This window comes from Quercus suber, unplaced genomic scaffold (assembly GCF_002906115.3).
Source record: "Quercus suber isolate HL8 unplaced genomic scaffold, Cork oak 2.0 scaffold_1305, whole genome shotgun sequence".
NCBI lineage: Eukaryota > Viridiplantae > Streptophyta > Magnoliopsida > Fagales > Fagaceae > Quercus > Quercus suber.
Genome location: NW_027070694.1, coordinates 9,772 through 32,946, shown reverse-complemented (window position 1 = coordinate 32,946; position 23,175 = coordinate 9,772). Strand labels below are relative to the sequence as shown.

At 33.1% G+C, this 23,175-nt stretch overlaps 2 protein-coding genes and 1 non-coding gene across 3 annotated transcripts; all 3 read left to right on the top strand.

Moving 5' to 3' along the window:
• The first annotated feature begins 2,362 nt into the window (after positions 1 to 2,362).
• On the top strand, positions 2,363 to 5,696 carry LOC112016531 (uncharacterized). Its single transcript, XR_010627496.1, has 4 exons — positions 2,363 to 2,921; positions 2,980 to 3,091; positions 3,921 to 4,267; positions 4,526 to 5,696. It is a non-coding gene; the product is annotated as an uncharacterized LOC112016531 (transcript).
• A 2,512-nt stretch (positions 5,697 to 8,208) lies between these two features.
• LOC112016532 (F-box protein FBW2) lies at positions 8,209 to 10,154 on the top strand. Its single transcript, XM_024049087.2, has 2 exons — positions 8,209 to 8,810; positions 9,516 to 10,154. Exons 1-2 carry the CDS (start codon positions 8,374 to 8,376, stop codon positions 9,940 to 9,942), a joined length of 864 nt encoding a protein of 287 aa, XP_023904855.2. The 5' UTR covers positions 8,209 to 8,373; the 3' UTR covers positions 9,943 to 10,154.
• A 4,509-nt stretch (positions 10,155 to 14,663) lies between these two features.
• On the top strand, positions 14,664 to 16,916 carry LOC136065905 (uncharacterized). Its single transcript, XM_065769720.1, has 2 exons — positions 14,664 to 16,498; positions 16,698 to 16,916. Exons 1-2 carry the CDS (start codon positions 14,665 to 14,667, stop codon positions 16,805 to 16,807), a joined length of 1,944 nt encoding a protein of 647 aa, XP_065625792.1. The 5' UTR covers position 14,664; the 3' UTR covers positions 16,808 to 16,916.
• The last annotated feature ends 6,259 nt before the right edge of the window (positions 16,917 to 23,175 follow it).

Below are 23,175 nucleotides of genomic sequence, written 5' to 3'. Positions count from 1 at the left end.
TTCTCTCCATTTGACCGTTGCTAACGGAGTAACGGTAGTCATGGCATTGGCGCCGTTTCATGCCTTCATGAAATTTTTTTTTACTCTTTTTATTATTAAAATAATAATAATATTAATAAGATGGAGATGAACCAAGAAGGCAGAAACTACCATTTGACCATATTATGGTGAGAACACATCCCCTCACTTTTATTTAGGTAAAAACAGAAGGTAAAAATATATTTTTGGTATTTTTAAGTATTTCATTTTGGAGAGCTTGTGTCGTGGCTAGAGCCACTGACACAAGCCAAACCTTCATTTTAATTATTATGTTTGAAAACTTTAATTTGGTCTTTAAATTTTGAACAAATTTTTATTTGGCCTTGTTGTCATCTTAAGGATGGAATTCTTTACTTGGTTGATAGAATTCTCACTTGACACACGCACATGACTAGTAAATAATAATAAAAAAAAATTAATTACCATAAAAGATTCATACCATCACCTTAATTGGGAAAAAAAATCCACATCAAAAAAGAAAAACAAATTTCAATTTAAAGGAAAACAATAAAAATTAATAAAAAGAAACATTTATATTATTAAAATTTAAAAAAATGGTAAAAAAATGATTAGAAATAAATAAAATTCAATTTTATCCCAAACAACTTAAACTCAAGATTCTTTGATAAAAATCAAACTTTTCTTTTTCTTTTTCTACCATTTCTTGCCAGCCAAACGTTCCAGGTCCACATGCCAAAAACTAAATAGGAAATGTTAATGAATACACTAAGGTGTTGGTTTAAAAACTACTTTTAGAAATGTTTTTATGAGAAAATGATAAAGTAATTAATTTGTTGACATTTTTATATTTTTCATAAAATTTTTGTTAAAACTCTCATAATATGGTTTATTAAAAATTGTGTTAAAAGAACCCATTAACGTAACCTAAAATAAATATGGAATAGATCACTGCCATAACTCCTTTTTAGAGAATTTATAATTATGCATAATTTGATCAATTTATGTCTTTTTTATTAGACAGCCAAAATATGATACCAAATTTGTTATTTCTTTATAATAATAATATAGATAATATTACCACTCATATTATAGTTGAAGATATATATGGATAAACAAGCCAACTAGATTTAGCTCAATTGACATATCTTTTCGTTATAAATGCTAAATAGAAATATCAATCTTTAGTGGGGTCTGGTAATTGACCGTTGTCCTCCTTGCTCTGAGCATGGGTTTGAGTCACCATTATTAGCTAGGATCATAGGACAAAAGGTCATACATGTGAAGGGCTTGTCTTGCCCTAAAACCCTACATTTTTTTTTTCAATTATAAATATCATGGAGAGGAAAAATTTTAAGTACTTTCAAAATATGAAGAAATTGTGCTCCCTCTTCTCACATTTATGATAGACTCCATCATGAATTTAATGAATGAACCACACTACGAATGTGAGTGGAGAGAACACCATTCTCTATACTCCGGAGTACCTAAGAATTACTCTATATAGAGTATGTTAACATGTACCCCTAGGACAATCTATAATAAAAATAAAATGGATCCACTTGCAAAAATTAATAAACAAATATAATTAAAATTGAAAGTGATTCAACCCATGTTTAAGGCCAATTAATTACAATTAAAAATTCAATCCTAACTAATGCCCAAGACCCATAAAATATTAATATTCATATCATAAATAGAATAAATTATTTTTTATTCTTTTTTTTAGAGAAAAAAAAAGAATAAAAAGGAATTTATTTAACATATACTTTACATTTTGTGTGTTTTTGGAAATAACTTATAACTGGCTTCTTATTTTTAGCTTTTATATATAACTTTATTATAGTTTTTAAATCTCTCAAAATTTTTTAGCAAAAAGCTATTGGGAAATGGAAATTTTTTCTTTTAACTTTTATTTAAAATTTTTAAAATCTAACTTTATTTTTTACTTTTTTAAAATGTAAATATTTTACTGGTTTAACATATTTAGAAAAAAAAAATTAAATAAAAGTTCAAACAATAATCTATATTGTGCATCTCTCTCGTAAACAAGTAAACGTGATAACGACTACTATGATCATGTTCAAGAAAGACACCAATTTAGATAGCTCTTTCTACCCATTTCTTTGTTCATACCAAAAAAAAAAAAAAAAAATGATAACGTCTCGTCCTGTTGCTGAATGTTGATAGTTACCCAACTTACCCTTCCAAAAATCTAACCAACCGACCAACCAACCCCTGAGCTCTTTTTCTCTCTCTCTCTCTCTTTTTTCTGTTCTCACTGCCCAACCCCACAACCTGTAAGAAAAAGAACACTATATTATATATAAAACACACACAAATAATACTATATATAATTAAAAATACAAACAACAAAAGCCGCAGAATAATAACAATCTAAAACTGTTGGACTGCACAACAGTTTCCCTGTCTCACGGCGATATAATCTTTCTTTCTCTTTCTCTCTCTGTTTCCTTTCACTTTGAGCTCTTTGCTTTGCTTTGTTCTCGCTGTCTCAGCTTGGAAGTGAAGCCCAAGTGAGAGAGAGAGAGAGAGAGGTGGAGTGGCATATCGTAAAAATGGAGAGAAAGCAAGGGTTCTTTTCGGCACTGAAGGATGAAGTGGTACGAGGACTATCTCCGGCGAGGTCAAGAGGGAAGTCTCCGGCGCCGAGAAGTGGGTCCCCCATGTCCAGCTTACTAAGACGACGTAGCAGCAGTAAAACCCAGCAGGCCCACTACTACGTGGCGCAACCGGAGCCGTTGATGGAGATCCGGGAGCTTGAGGCCCACGGAGGCCTTATCACCGTTGAAAGAAGGACCCGACGGAACGGACGGCCAGGATGGAGGATGGAAGGCAGGTGGGCCATTGGATGAAGAAAAGCCAGCTGTCAAGATCTCCTTCAGTCACTTGCTCATCCTCTTCTTCCTCGAACTACAGCAAAGCAACAACACAACAACAACAGTAGTAACAGTAACAGCAACAAACGGTCGGATCTGAGGTTGTTGCTTGGTGTCTTGGGGCGCCGTTAGCTCCGGTGCACGTTTGCACTGCTGACCCTTTTCCTCACCTTAGCATCAAAGACACTCCAATTGTTAGTACTTTATTTTTATTTTTATATAGTCCCTATCTAAAATCTTTCATATATGGCATTTATTTACTAGATAGTATTAAAGGGCTTATTTTTAATTTTGGATTCTCTGGACCAAGTACTTCGGTTTTTTTTTTTTTTTTTTGATATTTTTTGACCCACTAGCAAAATTGATTTCGTGAAACTTTTAATATATTTGGTTGTAACTGTTTTTTATTAAATGGTTTAGTCAAGGTAGGTGAGAGTGTAACTTGTAACTTTACTTTCATTTCACGCATGCTGGATCGTTATCAGTTTTATCCTTACATATTTTGTTGTGATTATGTTTTGTCAGAATTCGTTTTGTATTTTTAAAAATTGATTTGTTAATTTAACTCTCTTCTTTTTACTAAAAATTGTAAAATTTTATTTAGTTTTTAATGAAATCTGCTGTTTGATGAGTGAGGTGAGGACAATACATTGAACCACAAATGATTTTGATTCGAGTAAAACTTAGGCACTGTAGCTTAAATTCCCAATTGAATTTACAACAAATAAAATGTTATCTTTTCTAAGAACAATTAAATTATTTTATTGGTCGATGCAACTGTATGGATGAATTTAAGTGAGACTATAGCTAAAAGTTCTACCCTTTGATTCAAAGATGAAGGATTGGATTCATGTGAGATCCTGAACAAGTAGGATGAATGTTTTGAGGCATTTTCCTTTCTAGAGTTATCTTTCTTGTGAGGGAGAAAGCCAGGTTATTTGTTAGTTTTTCTGTAAAGCCTGCTACTTGATTCAGTTTTAGATAAGTGTGCTTAAACGTGATTTTGTGGGGGTGACTTTGCAGGAAAGTTCATCTGCCCAGTATATATTGCAGCAGTATACGGCAGCATCTGGAGGGCAAAAGCTTCAGAATGCTATTCACAATGCTTATGCAATGGGAAAGGTGAGGATGATAGCTTCTGAATTTGAGACGGCTAACAGAGTTGTAAGGAGCCGGAATTCATCAAAGCTGCAGAGTCGGGTGGGTTTGTCCTGTGGCAGATGAATCCCGACATGTGGTATGTGGAGCTTGCACTTGGCGGCAGCAAGGTTCATGCTGGTTGCAATGGGAAACTTGTGTGGAGGCACACACCTTGGCTTGGTGCACATGCTGCTAAAGGGCCTGTTAGACCCTTGCGCCGAGCCCTTCAGGTGAACCTGCTTGTGCTTAATTATTAATTGTTCTTTTTTGCTTCCTTAAAGTGTGCAATTGGATGAACACTCATCTGATTTTCTTATTTGCTGAAAGTTAGTTGAAGTATATTTGTACTTAGAAAAATGAAGGTTTTAAAAAGTTGTACATAAACAAACGAGCTAAAATGTTAAAAGAAAAAGCTGTTAACAAAGTGCTTCATGCCATATGCCACATTGGTACTTGATGATGACAATTGCGTGCCTTATCATTTTCAGGGACTTGACCCAGAACCACTGCAAGTATGTTTACCAATGCAAGATGTACTGGAGAGAAGAAGATCAATGGAGAGGATTGTTTCATCCTCAAGCTTTGCGCGGATCCTGTGACATTGAAAGCAAGGAGTGAAGGGCCAGCAGAGATCATAAGACACGTCTTGTTTGGATACTTCAGCCAGAAAACAGGACTCCTTGTGCACTTAGAAGACTCCCATTTGACCCGCATTCAGAACAATGGAGGGGATGCAGTGTATTGGGAGACCACAATCAATTCCTTCCTCGATGATTATAGGCCTGTTGAGGGAGTAATGATTGCTCACTCGGGTCGTTCAGTTGTAACCCTTTTCAGGTTTGGAGAAACAGCAATGAGCCACACTAAAACTAGGATGGAAGAAGCATGGACAATTGAGGAAGTGGCTTTCAATGTCCCGGGCCTTTCGATGGACTGTTTCATTCCTCCTGCTGAAATAAGATTTGCTTCTATGAGTGAAGCCTGTGAACTTCCTCAGGGTCAGAGAGTAAACACTGCTGTGGCTGCTGCAGCTTATCGTGCCAAAGTTGCTGCGTTTGAGAATTCTCATGACGGCAATGTTAATAATATAATTTGGAAAACAGATGTTTAGGAAAGAGGGAGGTCTGTTGGAAAATATCACAGGGCTAGCTCGGTATCTAGTTTCACTTGACTGACAAATTAGAAAGTAGTTTGGTAAGGTAATAGCAGGGTTGTTTGCAGCTTTTTGGCATGGGAACAGTGCCTCTTCAAATTTGTAAATACAGCACAATCATTCACAAGCATTCTCAGTTGCCTGAGTGACTTTTTCTATCTCTCAATGGAGAATCTTATTATGGAGTCAGGACTTGGGTTTTTGGTGGATGAATTGAGCAAAGGGAGGTGTGTTTCCCATTTACTTTCTATACATGTTCTGAAAACAGGACATCTGAGGTTCATGAAGTCTTGAGTCTTGTAAGATTTTCTTGATTGCATTCAACTGTGATACTTCAAGATCAATTAGGATTCCTGTAAAATTTCGTCCGTGAAGGCATTTAACATTATATGCATAGCCATGTGATGAGAGTTTCACTCCAAAAAGATATGGCTTTTAAAATATTTTGAGTACTATGTTATGAATCATGAATGTGTAACATATTAGTGCAGTATTTCTTTTTCCTATTTGTTTATGATAGAATTTGAATGTATGCTGTGCAGTGTGCACTATGTAGTTAGAGATTTTAAACCAAAAGACCTCTCTTATCAGCATATTTAAACCAAAAGAAGACCCTCTTTGAGTTTGAATGTATGCTGTGCTTATGGACATTGACACTGACAGTTTGACCACTGGTAAACATGTCATCGTTTACCTTGAAGTTGTAAACATGAGCTTCACTTCTCTAGTTTCGGTGTATATCCTATCCAAACATTGTTTTAACATTGCATTTTAATTCTGATTGTTCCAAATTTTATGGTTAGCACGCCTGCAATCTTTTCTGGACGTAAAATGTAAAAAATGCTAATAATTTCTTCTTCTTTTAAAATTTAAAAATATACATTTTTAGTTGAACACCAACATTAACTTACTAATTATAGATTATGACAGCATGCTATTGCTGCTAAAAAGCCGTTACGAGAAAGCAAATTGTGTATGATTAAAATTGTTGAACACTAATTAAACGCTGACGCTGAGAAGCTCGTTATCATTAAGCCATTCTCCTTGTTCACATTGCGTCATTATGTTGTACAACAAACCTTTCAAAGTTCAGACCGCTCCTGTCTTGCTTTTTCCATTTTTTTTTTTGGTAGTGAATCACACGACACAAGACTCTCGATCATCATAATCATTTAATAAATAATATATATATATATATATACACTTATAATTTATATCTTTTCATCAACACTCATAAAAATTTTATTTTGATCGTGCCGATTAGTATACACCAAAAAGAGATAGAGAAAAAAATCATGCCAAACTTTTACTTCATTTCTATATGTTTTTTTTTTTTTTTTTTTAAATGAAGAAATAAAAAACAAAGAAATTATTTCACAAATGGAAAATCTCAAGATACTCATGGTGATTTATATGTTTTTTTTTTTTTTTTTTTTTGGTTACTTTACTTGAGTAAAATAATATGGCTTATTAATCTTTTGTTGGGGCATTTTTTCTTTAAATCGGATCTCCAACTCATTACGTGGTGGTTAATAAAATTATTCAAGTGTATTATATCTCACTAGTATCAAACTCACATAATGCATGAAATAATGTAATATAATTATTTTATAAGAATATGATGTAAATTTTGTAGGTTAAATAGTGCTGTGTTGTTTAAAAGTATTTTCTATTTTTATAAGTATTATGTAAAAAACATATAATGTATTTTACATTTAATAAATATATATATATATATATGAAATAAAGTTTTTTTGATAAAAGATTTAAATTACATAATTATAATATTATTTTTTATAAATAGAGAAGATGTTATTAATTTTTATTTTATTTTTATTTTTATAAATCTACTACAATAGGGTGACTAATTTGAACAAATCCAATAATATTAAAAAAAAAATGTACTCTCATTCCATAGAACACATATAACATGTTACTGGTTTAAGCTAAACTCCGACAGGTCCTCCTTGGGTAATCCGGCAAAGCTGGTGGTGGTGGTATTATTAGAAACTCCATTGGAAATTGGGTGCTGGTTATGCTTGAGCTATTGGCCATACCACAATTGTGGCGGAGAACTATGGGCACTAAGGGATGTTTATGCATTGATTTGAACTTGACTAATGTGTTGATTGAAATGGATGTGAAGATTGTGTGGACCTGCTACTGAAAGGTGATGAGATAACCCATGGTAATGACGTTCTTATTGCTGATTGCAAAGAGGGATAAAAGAAAATTCCGAGAGTCCGAATTCTACACTGTTATAGAAAAGTAAATAAATGTGCTGATGCTCTTGCTAGGAGAGGTGCCTTGCTTTTACAAGATTTTGTAATTCTTCCATTCCACCCCCCCCCATAAATGTGCCGATGCTCTTGCTAGGAGAGGTGCTTGCTTTTACAAGATTTGTAATTTTCCATGCACCACACCCCCCCCCCCCCCCCCCGATGTTGCTCTCTTAGTTGGTCTTGATGCTATGGGAACCATGTATGTACGGTCCCAAGCTGTTGTTCCTGATGTTGTTTCTGCCGTTTCTTAGTTAATCTCAATTGCCCTGTTTACCAAAAAAAAAAAAAAACATATAACATGTTATAGTAAGTTTAAATTATTATTTAAAGCCCAATTAATAAAAAATGGACCAAATGGACTGAAGTAGTCTGAACAGACCAAATTAAACTGAAGTAGATTGAAATAAACAGAATGGACCGAATTAGACTGAAATAGACTGATTGGACCGAAGTGAACTTAATGGGCCGTAATGGACTGAATGGACCAAAGTTGACCAAAATGGACCGAAATAGACCAAATAGATTGACTACGCCAATAGTTTTTTTTTTTTAATCGTACTTATCAAAAAATAATCAGTGGAGATTCAATTCAATAAGTGAGGAAGAAATCTATATAAGTGTTTTTTGAATTAAATAATTTATAGGTTTTTTTTAATAAAAATAAATAAAAGAAAGGGAAAGACCTATATAAGCGTTAGACACATTTAAATAGAACACGAACAGGCTTCACGCCGTGTAGATGCAGTGCACTGCGTATCATCGTGTTTAACACGAACACAAGAGTTCAGTTATGTTACGACGGTTACAATTCATAATCCGAATAGTCTCGTACCATCCTATATATATATATATATATATATACTAGCATCTAAGCACGTGTTCAAAGAAAAACCAATCAATCATGGGGAAGAGGAAGAGGAAGAGGAAGAGGAAGAGGAAGAGGAATAGGAATAGGAGTGGGAGATACTACCCATCAAAGAAGAAGATGGGGAATAGGAGATGGGAGGAGTTGAACCAAGATTGCTTGGTTGAAGTGCTTAGAAAATTAGACATTGAATCCTTGTTAACCAACATTCCTTTGGTGTGTAAGTCTTGGTACAAAGCCTCTTTAGACCCCAAGTGTTGGAAGTGCCTTAATTTTCACGAACTCGCATCTTCCCCTTATCTACGCCCACCCTACAATTCACCTTTCTTCGATGACTTCAACATTCTAAACGGGAACAATGACTTAGCCAATGCGTTCATAAAATTTGTGGTTGATCGCAGTCAAAGATGCGCCACTACGCTTGTGATTGCTGGCTTCTTCACTCAACAGTCCTTGGAATATGTCTCCCAAGAGTAATACTATCTTTTTTCCTTATATTCATGCTTTTTTTCCCCCATCTCTTTTAATAAATATATTAGCCTCTTCACATATGTTTGAATGATCTTCTTTTCACTAAATTGAAAGGCAAAACTTGAAGACAATTCCTTAATACTATGTATTGTATCTTAGGTTTTCAATTGAATTCAACTACATGGTTATTATGTTATTTTTCAAGAAAAATTGAACTCAACTATGTGGTTGTATTGATTAAAATTTATGCTTTCTATTGTTTGAAAAAATGTTGAACTTAGTTTAATAACTTAAATTTCAATAAACAACTTACTTTGTACTTAATTTTTACATAAGTTATACTTCCGTGTTTAAATATGTGTTATAGACTATTAGTTTTATGGAATTGGATTTTTTTTTTTTAATTTAGTTTTTTTTTTATAACTATTTTATAAAATATTTTTATTTTGAGAATGTTGCAATTTTATTTGAGTGTATGTGGGGTTCTTACTGGGGTAGAATTTGATGACATTAATATTTAAATATCTCAATTTACCTTAATGTTATTAGTTTATCTTATTGTTAAATCTGTTTCAATTAAATAATAGGATTACTTTTGTTTTAAAACCTGTTTCAATTGATGTGTGTATTTATATAGTGAAATGCACTCCCTTTTTTTTTTTTTTTTTTCAATAAACATATTCTCTAAGATGAAAAATTATTAGCAGGTGCCCAGAATTGAAGTGCCTTAATATACCGATGGAGTTTATGTTTGGGGACGAGGGGCAGCATCTCTCTAAATTTATAGGCAGTTGGGAGAATTTAGAGTTGTTATCTATTGAAATTTGCTATTATCTTGATCAGATTTTGACCCCAATCAGCACTCATTGCCATAAGTTTCAGGCGTTATGTTGCCGTGAAATCCAAATTAGAGATGAAGATGCAATGGCCATAGTCAAATTAGAACAAAAAATCAAGTACTTGAGATTAAGTAGTTGTCTCTTGTCCCGTGAGAATGTTGTGATGATTTTAAAGGGCTGCAGACACCTTGAGCTCTTGATTATGAGGTACTGCAGTGGATTTAATGTAGATGATGAGATATTGAAACTTGCTTCTCATATCAAGACTTTTGATTATCAAGGAACCTATGCTTGAAGATTGTTGTTGATGAAGACCTGTGTGCAGGCACTTGAAGACGTGGATTACTTCTAGTTTGTACCAACCAACAATTTGTTTTTGTTTTTGCTGTTGTTTTTTCCCCCCTTATTATGGTTTATGGTGATGTTTGTTAATTTGGTTGTTGTATGTTTCTATCTCTATTTAGTTACTATTGTTTAATTATCACCGTCAATATATCATGTTTATTAGATTCTTGATCTCAAAATCTTACAAGTCTACCATCTAATAAATGGCTCAAAATGATTATCAATAGTCTGACTAAAATCTAAATTACGTATGAATAGAATAGCTAATAGTAATCTAGTATCATAGTGCTACATTATTATTTGTAATTTCAATAGGTTTTTGAACTTAAATGATGCTTAATCTTACAATATGATCTTGTTGATCATTCCTCTGTTTTTATGTAGGATCTTAATTTTAACAACCTTATAGTATATACCACGTTCTATGGGATATCAAGGTTTTCTAGAGTAGTTCTCCGTTTAATATGTTTCTTATTCATTCTTACAACAATTGTATTTGCTTTATTGATCCTTCTGTCATTTGTTGTTCTTCCAAAAAAAAGTTTATTATGGAATTAATTATCCTTTCTGTCTGATAAAGTAGAAACAGAAGATGACACAACATAGCCTTTAGGAAAAAGATTGTGGAAATTGGGTGCCCTAGTGAATGCTAAGCATGTCCCTATTAGCATATAAATTTGTTTTACACGTTCTGTGTCATGCCAAATCTCTTTAAATGTGTTTCACTTTTTGAAATACTTTACAAGATGGAGTGCTTGGCAATTTGGAAGAATTCATTGGTGCTTACCACCACTATGATAGCAAGTGATAAGGTCAAGTTTGCATAATGCAAAAGTAACATGTTTTCTAGGCAGTATTTGTAGACTTACCTTTCTTCTTTATAAAGTCTAATTTATAATCAAGAATTATGAAATGGTCAAAAGTTGGAACAGTAGAGTTGAAACATTTGATCAACTTTCTCTAGTTTTGGTATTGCTGCAATTGTCTATTAGTAGCTTTGCCCATTTAGTTTTTTCTTCTTGTTAACGTTTAGCATATTTTGTACGTGATTATGTAGATTTATTTATAATTAGCATTCCTCTTGATAGCGGCTTTACTTGAATCATCAATTATCCTTAATTCAATCAGGGTCTCACAGGTCAATTGTTTTACATATATGGACATGTTATACAGACACTTTGTACCAAACAATACATAGATGCCATTCAGTACATTCATATATGTTTCTCTATTGTGCTGAAAAATACATAAATTTCATTCAGATTAAGAATATTCCTATTTGTACACTTTTCTTAAGCTTGTAAACGTGTGAAGGCCAGCGAGCCTAAGCTTGGATTCTTTTCATTCATGCTAAGACAACAAGTCAAGTTAATGCATGAACTCTCTCCCAGTTTTCTATCACAAACTTTCTAAAATAATCCTATTCATGTTGTGTAGAGAAGAAAAATGCTTTCTTGTATGCTGCTTGTTGCTGTTTCCTTTACTATTGCAGACTAATCTGTGAAATATAATAATTTGTTTTTATTTTTACAGAATAGCCTATGTTATTTGCACTAAAAGATGTTTACTTCTTATACTAATAAAACATTTATGTTTTTAGCCAATTGTCTTGTAACTCTGTGGTATAGTTGATTCTCTCAATGGAGAGTATCTGAGTTCAAACTTCCACTCCTCCACTTGTAAAAAAGAAAAAAAAAAGGTTCCAGATATTAGAATCACTGTTCTACAACATCCTGGAGCCTTGGCCAATATTGTTGAGATAGCAGATTCTTCTTGGTATTTGGTATAACTATGCTAATCAATTGAAGTTTCCTTGTACATGAATACTTTTAAAGGACACAAGGACTTTGTCTTTTGCTGGATAGAAGGATATAAGGAATTTAATCAAACTAAAGAAGCCCTTAATTAGCTTCATAGTTTGCTGTGTTCTGATAGCGTATCTAGTCTTCATCATTATAAGCTTAGAAACAGACAGCAATTTTCCACGCCAATTGTACTTAAAAGCAATAAAATACAACAATATGCATCCTAGTACAAGATATTCAAATAGGAGATTAATAAAACATCAGGATAAAATACTATCAACATCAACAGGGCCAAATCCAATGGTTTTAAGGCATAGGGTTATTCTTTAATCCCAATTACCAGTACTAGACAAGGATTAAAATGTGTAAAAACCAGATTTTCATGCTTTTATCTATATATAGGACATTATAAGGTATAGCCGCTTCTTGAGACCTACACCAATTGTACATATACTGATTTTTAATTTGTTTTTAGAATTGGATTCTACGGTTCTTCCTTATGGTGCTTAATATTTATATGGGGTAAAAGTTGAAGCATGTTGAAGGGACCACATGCAGTTTCTGTAATTTAGAGAGACAATTTCCCATATCTAAGCTGTGGTCCCTCGCAACTTTCTGCAGCAAGCCCATATGTGCACAATAGATTTAAGATATAACATTATCATAACTTGGAAGTGGAAGAATCACAGGGAATTGTGAGCTATATAATTAATCTTTGACATATGACATCCATATCTGATCGTCTTATTCTATTTGAAAAAGAGTAATGTTTTCTTCTTTTTTTCCCATATGTGCACAATAGATTTAAGATATAACATTATCATAACTTGGAAGTGGAAAAATCACAGGGAATTGTGGGCTATATAATTAATCTTTGACATATGACATCCATATCTGATCATCCTTATTCTATTTGAAAAAGAATAATGTTTTCTTCTTCTTTTCAAATGTGAATATGAGTAATGCTACATAGGTAAAACTCAATCACATTTTCTTAAATTGAAGTACCATAAGTTTTCTAATTAAATTTAATCATGTGATTCATTAGTCAGTATAATTAATAACTAATGAACTACATGGTTGAATTTAAATGTTCTTGAGAAATATATTGTTGTTTTTGTCGCATTGGTCAATACAACATGTAGTCATGAAATTCTGTTTAAATTGTGTCCATGTTACAAAAGACTAACAAATGGATATGTTAATTTTTTAAACATAAAACAAAGAAAAATACTAAAAATATTACTATATAACCTTTACAGACTATTGTATATTTATAGTGTTGATTTGGTACTAACCACATTCATTGTCACTTTATAGTTCATAGTAAAAGTGATAGAACCTATAGCAATGCCCTTTGAAAATTACAGCTCATATATAAAAGTAATGAATATACCATGAAGTTACTGTTTAAATTATCAAAGCGTTTGAAGAGGTATAGGAGTAGCATGCAATAGAGCTGTTGACAAAGAAGCTTAAACGAAAATCTAGAGTAGACAACATCATGACAATTGTACATAGATATCCGGAAGTTTTGTCCTCACATGAGTTCATATATTTGTAATTTTTAGGAGGTTCAAAGATTTTGCCTTGCTTACGTGATCCCTTTAAAAGACAAAGATGCACTTCAACAAGAGATATGATGTCCAGCGACGAGAATGAGAAAAAGTAGAAGCAGCAAAGTGCTAAAGTGATTGTTTAGAAAGCAAATTTAAACCTAGTATAATGTGGAGGTCTAAACCCTAGCAAGCAAGTTGAAAGGTGAGGACCACTTGCTTTCTGATGTGGGAATCACTTGCAAAGCAGAGAAAAGAATATAAATATTATAATAAAAATATTATAATTACAACCAATGCAAGAAAAAAAAAGACCCTAAAAACGTAGAATTAAACCAGATAATATGAAAACATTAAGTTTTAGATGGGCTTAATTATCTGTTTTTTCACTGTGTCCTGTGAAGCATTGAGCATTACATTATATATTCAGAGTGACTAGCTAATATCATCTTATTATTATGGAAGACATGAAAAATCTATCAGCTAGTGCTGGATATGCATGTTCAACTTTGCAGCTTAAAATGCAGCTTAAAGTACTTGGAAATTTGGAATGCACAGAGTGAAACACTCAAACAAATTCTGTACTTTTTCTGCAGAACTGAATATATAAGTAAAAACTGCCAAATGCTTAATTTATTAAAAGAAAAGAAAAGTGAATTAGCTAGTTAGATTTCTTCTTTAAAATTTGATGCCCTCGTGACTATTGGTCTCTCATGATCAAGCACGTAAACAAATGCAGCAAAGTACAGTTTGAGTCAGAAGTAGCATAATTCACCCTTTCACTTCCTGCAGCTAGCTGCAACTACACCAGTCAATCGGCCACTCCCACATCCACTTTCCAAAACTTTCTTTTTCTCATTATACATCCACAAATGGTTTACATAACTTGTGATTAGTACATAACAAAAGTGGTTCACAGGTGGATAAAGTAAAAATAATTTTAGTTCCAATCATGTTAAACTATGTTAAGTGTTATAAAAAATGTTCTGTTACTAATATTACTTAAATGAGTGATGTTAGAGATACTACAAATTTTACTACATAAAATTTACAAATTAATGTATATATTAGGTGTTTGAAGCCTGATAAGTAATAATTACATTCATTATTACATTAGTTTATAATTAAGTTTAATATAATAAAATTTATAATAACTTAAAAAATTTCCTAGAATCTCTTTATATAAGCCATTATGTCAGGTGGTTGAAGCCTAATAAGTAATAATTGAGTTTATTATTTCCTAGAATCTCATTATATAAGCCATTTACCCTCAGCAAATACAAAACCCTAAAACCAAATTTTGTCAGTTCCATGGATTCCCTTAAGAAAAAGAAGATCAACCCCTTCACCATCTCCACCACCCAAACCGCTATTGCCAACATGTGCAAGGAGGAGCAGACTTGCACTAATCCATCTTGTTTCTTTTGCACAATGAAAGAGCCAGAACCATCACTCAGGAGAGTAGCGATAGCAAACTTTTTCAAGGAAATGCCTTTCACAGACCACCAAGACCAAGTTTTGGTGCTTAGTGGTCTGTGGCATGTGGCTATGACTCATCCTGATGACCCAGAGTTCCCCTCCCTCGGCATATTCAAGTGCATGGCAAACTTAATCTACAAAGGTATCAATGATAGAAATTGGCTTCTCAAAGACCAAAACATTTATATACCTTATTATGCTGCTCATGTCATTGGCTCTTACACTATGAACAAGGTTGAGTTCACAGAAATAGCAGTCCAGCAAGGTGTCATACCACCATTAATGGAGCTCTTAAGAGGAAAGATCAGCTGGGTTGAGCAAAGGGTTGCGGTCAGAGCACTTGGCCACCTGGCTAGCTATGAGAAAACCTTTGAAGCTGTAGCAAAGTATGAAGAAGAAGTGATCAAGTTAGCTATGAAATTAGCTTGCACTTGCCTAGAAGTGGTGTATATTAACTTCGTTGGGGTGAAGAATATAAATAAGAGAGTGAAGTATCATTGTGATTTGCTTACTAGAGGTATTGGAGATTCAGAAATGGAGGACAGGAAAGGTGAAGAATGGGCTAGTCAACTTCAGTGCTGGTGTCTATATCTCCTAAATTGCTTTGCTTGCAAAGAGAGGTCTTTGAGTCTCATTTGTACGCAAGACTTTTTGGAAAAACTGCGTGGTATGTGGGGTGGATTGGTGAATCACTCTTCACCAGCTTGGGTTGGACTCGTTAGAATATTGTGTTATAGTAAAGATGGAAGAAAATACATTGCTGAATCCAAAGAGATTATTGAGAATGTCTGTAATCTTTCAAGATCTTCAGATGATTGGCAGTACATGGGCATAGATTGTCTACTATTACTTCTCAATGACCAAAATACCAGGTACAAAGTTTTTGAGATAATTGCTTTGTTTGTTATTGATTTGGTTGAACTTGGAAGCCTTGGAGATAGGCCAAACTTGGGTGAAACAATCACAAAAGCACTCCTTTTAGATTACAAACAAAGTAAAGTTAAGTTCAGAAACCAAAGAGTCCAAAGAGCTTTGCAAGATGTCTGGAATTTGAAAGTTGAGAGGAGGAAGAAAGAGAAACTAATGAGTGAAGATAAACTTGAAGAGAAAAGGGTTTTAGTGTGTCTGATTAAACAAGAAGCAAACCATATGTTTTGGTTAGGTGAAATAGAAGAAGCTTTAGCTAAGTACACTGAAGCATTAGACCTATGCCCATTAAAGTCAAGGAAAGAAAGAATGGTGCTATATAGTAATAGAGCTCAGTGTCATTTGCTACTTAGAGATCCAGATTGTGCTATTAGTGACTCAACTCGTGCTCTTTGCTTAGCCACTCCAGCCAATTCTCATAGTAAAAGTCTTTGGAGAAGATCACAAGCTTATGACATGAAAGGGTTAGCCAAAGAGAGCTTGATGGATTGCATAATGTTCATCAATGGTTGCATTAAGTCTGGCGTGACCAAGCGCGTGAAGATCCCATATTATGCCGCGCGTATGATCAGTAAACAGATGGATGCCACGTGGCTATTCGCGGCTGCCCGGTCGAAGACAACGAGCAGTCAAGCTAGAAAAGTCAAAGAATCTGACGGTGACTATGAGTGCAACAATGACGAGCAACAGCGTGGTGAAATGATGAGGGTGATGATAGAGAACAAGGATTTCTTATCTGGTAAGTAAAAGTTTTTTTGAGTTTGATCATTCATATAAATATACAGTACAAATTAAATTTCTGTGATTAATTTGAATTTCAAATAGGGTTTCCCACGTTTTACCTATTACATCGTGGCGTGCCAAAAGTTTGTGTAACTTTTTACGTGTGATATGAAAACTGCAAAATGTCAATCACTTTTTGATGGTGACTTTTACAGGTTTGTCCACCATTATTGAGGAGCCTCTGCTCGTAAAAGAAGTGAATAGGAGAAAAGTGGAAAGGGCAAGAAGGAGATCAAAGAAAGCTGTTATGGCTCGATCCATGTAGGTCCAGTGGGCCAAGTTGGAGCAAATATCCGGTGTATGCCATCAGATTCATCATTTATGTGTAACATGTGATGGGCCTCATTTTGATAATATTTTTTTTTACCATTAACTGTATCCTAAATGCTTGTAAAAGACTGCGAAATTTTCAATCTGGGTCAATTAGTTTGACCCATAGTCGCACTTGGAAGCAATTTACAGGATAAGTATTGTATTTTTGAAGTAAATATGTGTATGTTTATTTATTTATTTAATTTTCTCTGCAACTGAGCATATTATTAGATAAATTTATAGGATTAGGGTTTCTCAAGAACATTCCCTGGAGTTCATTTTTGTCTTTTGATGTAATTTTAGGTCACAAACTAAGAGTTATAGTGTTATACATATTTGTGTGTGTCAATGTGCTTTTTTTTTTTTTGGTTATAGGTTTTATCACTTTTGTGATTATGTTGGCTTTAATTGTAGATTGAGGGCAGGAGCGGCTCAAATATTAGGCTATTTAAGCAATGACTTAAGGCCTAAAATAGAATATATTTTTTCTAGTTATCTTATAATATTGCCCAAAAATAATTAAAAAAAAGTAAGACATCTCACTTTAAAAGGAAAAAAAGAAGAAGATATATTCTATTACCCAATAAAATGTTGTGTGTAAAGGTTTTAATTAAGGCTCAAATATTTAATAAAAAATATTTAATATTTTTTATTAATACATTTTACTCTTTTTTACAATATTATACTCTTTTTTAATTTTCAAGGCTTTATTAATACATTTTACTATATTTGTGTGTTTGTGGTAGTTTATGAGTGAAAAAAAATTTTAATCTTCCAAAAATTTTACTATTTCTTTCTCTCTATCAAAATTAAAATTAGTAGTAGTTTTCAAGACATATTCATTATTGAAAGTCTTATTTTTTTCTACCTTTTTGTCAAAAAAGAAAGTCTTATTTTTTTTAGAGGCCAAACTCATCGGCAATTTATTGAATGACTGGAAAATCAAAAGAAACAAAATAATAAATATTTAGTGAAATATTCTTCATCTAAACTAATACGCTCTTTGTGCTAAAGCATGGGCCACAGAGTTGTCCTGCCTCCTTACACAAGAGAAGAGCATGGTTCGTAACAAACTTGAAATAGACCTAATGTCTTTTACAATGTGCCCAACGCCGGCCAAAGAAAAATTTCCATTGTCAAGGGCCTTAATGATGACTTCTGAATCTCCTTCAAACACAAATTGCTAAAAGCCCAACTCAAGGATAAACTGGACTGCCCTCCGCGTTGCCAAGGCTAAAGCTGGTTTGGTTATTTTTTCCGATAATGCTGCCATGACCTACCTCGCCTGGTTTCTGATTACCATCCCAATTCCGACCAGATCAAATTTTGAAAACATAGCCCCATCGAAGTTTGTCTTCCACATCATGGAAGCTGTAGGTGGTTTCCATTTTACATCTCACTGCCGTGGAACATGAACACCAGAGTTGTAGTGTTTTTGAAATTCAGTCAGAGTGAGGCAGCTGATTCCATAATCTTCCCAAGTGGCAAACTTCGTTCGTTACACCTTATTTTATTTCTGTGACACCAGATTGACCATGCGATTGTAGCAAAGAGGTCTAGTTGTTTCGCCTGCCTTCCGACTAGCGATACCAAGTCCAAAAATGATGACAACCCTAGGTAATCTTTCTTATTCATCCAAACACCGATTCCCAAACCGCATGAATATGTTGGCAAAACCATAAAGCATGTGTTGTATTTTCATGTCCACTTCCACACTGAAGACAAAAATTTCCAAGAGAGGGCAGTAGCCATTTAAAATATGATATTTACTTTGATACTAATTGTTTTGATATTTTTTGAATTAAAAATTTTAAAATACGTTTTATAATTATATAAAAATATTCAAATTAATGAACTAAATTATATAAAAATGTTGGATTCTTTTTTCTAATTCATGTATTGCTTATAAAATATTAAGTAATAATATACATTTTACATTTGCTTATGACTCAAAAATGTGTTAAGTTAGCCCTAGACTAGGTTCTTTGGATTGTGCATTTGAGCAAGGTATGAAAAGAATCAGTTTAGTTGAGGTATTTAATAAAGAAAACACCCATATTTAAATTTTTTTATTTTATATTTAAAGTACTCTATGCATATGAAAAATGCCATAAATTGAAATTTTATAGTATTATAAAAAAATACTTAAATTATTGTAAGTTTTAGTTAGCTTAATTTGAAAATCTCTTACTTTCGAATAAGAGATTTGGAATTCAAATCTTATCTACATTAAAAATTAATTGATTTCTTAACCTAGCAATAAAAAGCAATAATTATGTACATTTGAAATTTCTATCGTATTCATACAAAAGAAAGAAAGAAAAATGCATTGCCTAATTTATTTATGGAAAGTGGGGTTTCAAAAAACAAGGGTATTCCCCAATCTTTAAAGGCGTAGAGGACCTTCGAGGTTATTGTCTTGTTCCTTAATGCTATAAATAAGGCTGCCCACTGAATCAGTTTAGGCCCATTTTTATATCTTTATAGTTCTCGTCTTCTTTTAAGTCCGGGCCAGGCTCTTGGGCTTGAAATTAGTCACGTTTACGGATGAGAATGTTATGATGCACATTGATATCGGTCCTGACCAATTGATGAGGAAAAAAGAAAAACCAAAAGGCATAGTTAATAATTCGATGACCCTTAATCTCCCGACGGAAGGTGGGTTTTTTATTTTATTCTTTTATTTAATAAAAATATACTTTTGATCCTTACATTTTGAATATAATTTCATTTTGATTCCTAAATTAATTTTGCACCTACCTTAATCTTTGAAAATAGAAAATTATTTCTATTTTTGTCTTTAGCATCAACCCACTAACAAAAAAGTCTTATTTGGCAAACAAAATGCACTATTGGCACACTAAATGTTGATATGACTAATATAATAATAAAAATAATTACAGTAAACCCATCTGTGGTATAGTCCGTTTTCACTTTGCCTATCTGTGGTTTAAAATTTTACACTTTACCCACTTGGGGTTACTTCTATTAAGAATCTGTTACCCACCTCCGTTAAAAAGAAGGTTAAATATGTATTTTTGTACCATTTTTTTGTCTCTCTCCTCCCTAAACATAAACCACATAAAAATTCAAGAGAAAACAAGATCAAAATGTACTATGGGTAAAAATTATTATATAATTTCTTAGAACTTTAACTTGTATTTGAACTTATTATCTCAACCACAAACAAACTAATTATACATCTGAAAGCATGATAAAGTCGTAGGAGAAAAATTGGATAAAAATTAAAACTCCTAATCTAACTCAACAACGTTCAAATAAATCAAATCAAATCTCCTGCTAACACAGAAAAGTTTAAACAAGAAGAATTGAAACTCCTCATGTCCAAAAACTAGAAACCCAAAAAAGTTGAAAACCTAGAAAACTTTCATCAACCCACTAACAAAAAAGTCTTATTTGGCAAACAAAATGCACTATTGGCACACTAAATGTTGATATGACTAATATAATAATAAAAATAATTACAGTAAACCCATCTGTGGTATAGTCCGTTTTCACTTTGCCTATCTGTGGTTTAAAATTTTACACTTTACCCACTTGGGGTTACTTCTATTAAGAATCTGTTACCCACCTCCGTTAAAAAGAAGGTTAAATATGTATTTTTGTACCATTTTTTTGTCTCTCTCCTCCCTAAACATAAACCACATAAAAATTCAAGAGAAAACAAGATCAAAATGTACTATGGGTAAAAATTATTATATAATTTCTTAGAACTTTAACTTGTATTTGAACTTATTATCTCAACCACAAACAAACTAATTATACATCTGAAAGCATGATAAAGTCGTAGGAGAAAAATTGGATAAAAATTAAAACTCCTAATCTAACTCAACAACGTTCAAATAAATCAAATCAAATCTCCTGCTAACACAGAAAAGTTTAAACAAGAAGAATTGAAACTCCTCATGTCCAAAAACTAGAAACCCAAAAAAGTTGAAAACCTAGAAAACTTCAAACAACAAAAATTGAAAACCCAAAAATATTCAAAAACTAGAAACCCAGAATTGCCACAAGCACACCCACAATCCACAACCACTGCCCCAAAAGTCCCCCGATTCGCCTCGAATTTTTCCAAGCAAAACAACACCCAATTGCCCGAACATGAGGTCGTTGATTTCATGGCAGCGATGGTGACCTCGATGGAGCGGTCGTTGAATGATCAAGAGTCGTTGTTGGAGTGTAAGTAGAGGGGTTTCTATGGTGTTTTGGTGGCGTCGACAAAGTGAGAAGAGGAGCGGCATCAAGTTGAGTCGTAGTAGAGAAAAGATGGGCTCGTCACAAAGAATCAGCTGTGGGTTCGAAGGAAACTCGGTACGGCGTCCACCAACAGCGATGGTGACCTCAATTTCACAACGTTGAGAGAATTTAAGTGTGTTATAGAGATGAGAGAGATTTGATTTGATTTTTAGTGTGAGAGCTGAGAGAGATTTTTAGTGTGTTACAAAGATATTTTGTGCTTGAATTATGGGGTTTAGTGTGTTATGAAGATATTAAAAAAGGTCCCAATGTAGACTTTTTTTAATGGTTCATCATAAACAATCCTATCTTTCTTTCCTTTTTCCTTTTTTAATTATTTTTCAAAGGAATTTCAGCAAAGGACCTGTATTTTGCATAAAGACACAAAGAGAAAGTTGTTTTTAACGGAAAAAACCAAAGGATGGGTAACAGAGCCCTAACGGAAGTAACCTCAAGTGGGCAAAGTGTAAGTTTTAAACCATGAGTAGGCAAAGTGAAAATGAGTCATACCACAAGTGGGTTAATTGTAATTATCCTAAAATAATAACTTAATCATTCAAGTTACACACACACACACACACACACACACAAATCTGGAAAGAACGAAGAAAAAGAAAGATACAAATAAATTTCCCCCGTTTCCTAATTTTTTTTATTTAGGCTTCTTCAAATCACCCCTAAAGGCAATTTTTATCAGCTATCGAATAGCTATCCAGCTAAGCAATTACAATATCACTTAAAATATTTATTCGATTTTCCCAAGTCATTTCCTTACTCTCTAAATCAATTTGAAAACCCATTTAGTTCATGATTGGACTTTCATATCATAGTTCATGCCCAGTCATTAGATGATCAATCATTTGAAGCACGAAAAATGTATTTAACTATTTATACTTTTCAAACAAGTGGAGCAATAGTTTGAATGAGATTAACGTTTAGAATCTTCTATCTATTTGGCCTTCCACAAAAGAAACCCAAAAAGTTAAAACTAGTGATCCAAGATTGCTCTCCCCTATCCTCCGACTTAAAACTGGCCTAACTGGTAGGATATACCCTGAAGGTAGGTCTTGTATTCATTTAGTGTCTCGTTTTATATTTCCTCGACTGTCGATTCAATCTTGATAACCCACTTTGAGAGAAGTCTATTATTTTGATTTTTCCATATTTAACAAATTTAGACTCTTGGATGAGTGTTCATCCAAGCGTTTAGATTTGTTGAATATTGAAAAATCAAAATAAAAGACTTCTCTCAAAGTGGGTTATAAAGATTGAATTGACAGCCGATGAAATACAAACAAGGCCTCAAATGAACACAAGACCTACCTTGAGGGTATATCCTGACAGTTAAACAAGTTTTAAGTCAAAGGATAGAGGAGAGCGATCTTAAATCACTAATTTCAACTTTTTAGGTTCTTTTGTTGGAGGCCAAATAGATAGAAGATTCGAAATATCAATCTCACACAAACTACTACTCCACTTGTTTGAGAAGTATACATACATCTTCTATGCTTTAAATAACCGATTATCTAATGGTTGCTCATTGATATGCTCGTCTGACCACGAACGTAAATTTTCACGAATAAATTGCAAATAATTTATGGAAATAAGTCTCTAAATTAGTTTAGAGAGTAAGGAAATGGCTTAAGAGAAATTCTAATCAATATTTTATGCAATATTGTGATTACTGAACTGGATGGGTGTTCACTAGCCAATAAGGATTGCTGACAGGTGATTCGGGGGAAGCCTAATAAGAAAAATTAGAAAATGAGGGGAAATTTGCTCAACTTAACGCTAGTCAGTTGTTTATTTAGCCAAAACTCACCTTTTATTTATAAAAACATCAATGTTTAGTGTTAAATAAATACTTTTATTAAAAATTGGTTTCAGATTTATGATTGAAATGAAATTTGAATTCATTACCAAGCTTTCTTATATATATTCAAATTCATATTCATTACGATGCACGTTAACACAACCCATTATTTATTATTTGAGTACATTACTCAATTAATAAAGAATATTAACAATATATATGATTATCACTGCGTGCAACACAAGACAATA

Coding starts and splice junctions, on each gene's coding strand:
- LOC112016532 (XM_024049087.2), top strand. CDS start 8,374: ATGGGGAAGAGGAAGAGGAAGAGGAAGAGGAAGAGGAAGAGGAATAGG. Junction 8,811..9,515: donor TTGGAATATGTCTCCCAAGA/GTAATACTATCT, acceptor AATTATTAGCAG/GTGCCCAGAATTGAAGTGCC.
- LOC136065905 (XM_065769720.1), top strand. CDS start 14,665: ATGGATTCCCTTAAGAAAAAGAAGATCAACCCCTTCACCATCTCCACC. Junction 16,499..16,697: donor GAACAAGGATTTCTTATCTG/GTAAGTAAAAGT, acceptor TGACTTTTACAG/GTTTGTCCACCATTATTGAG.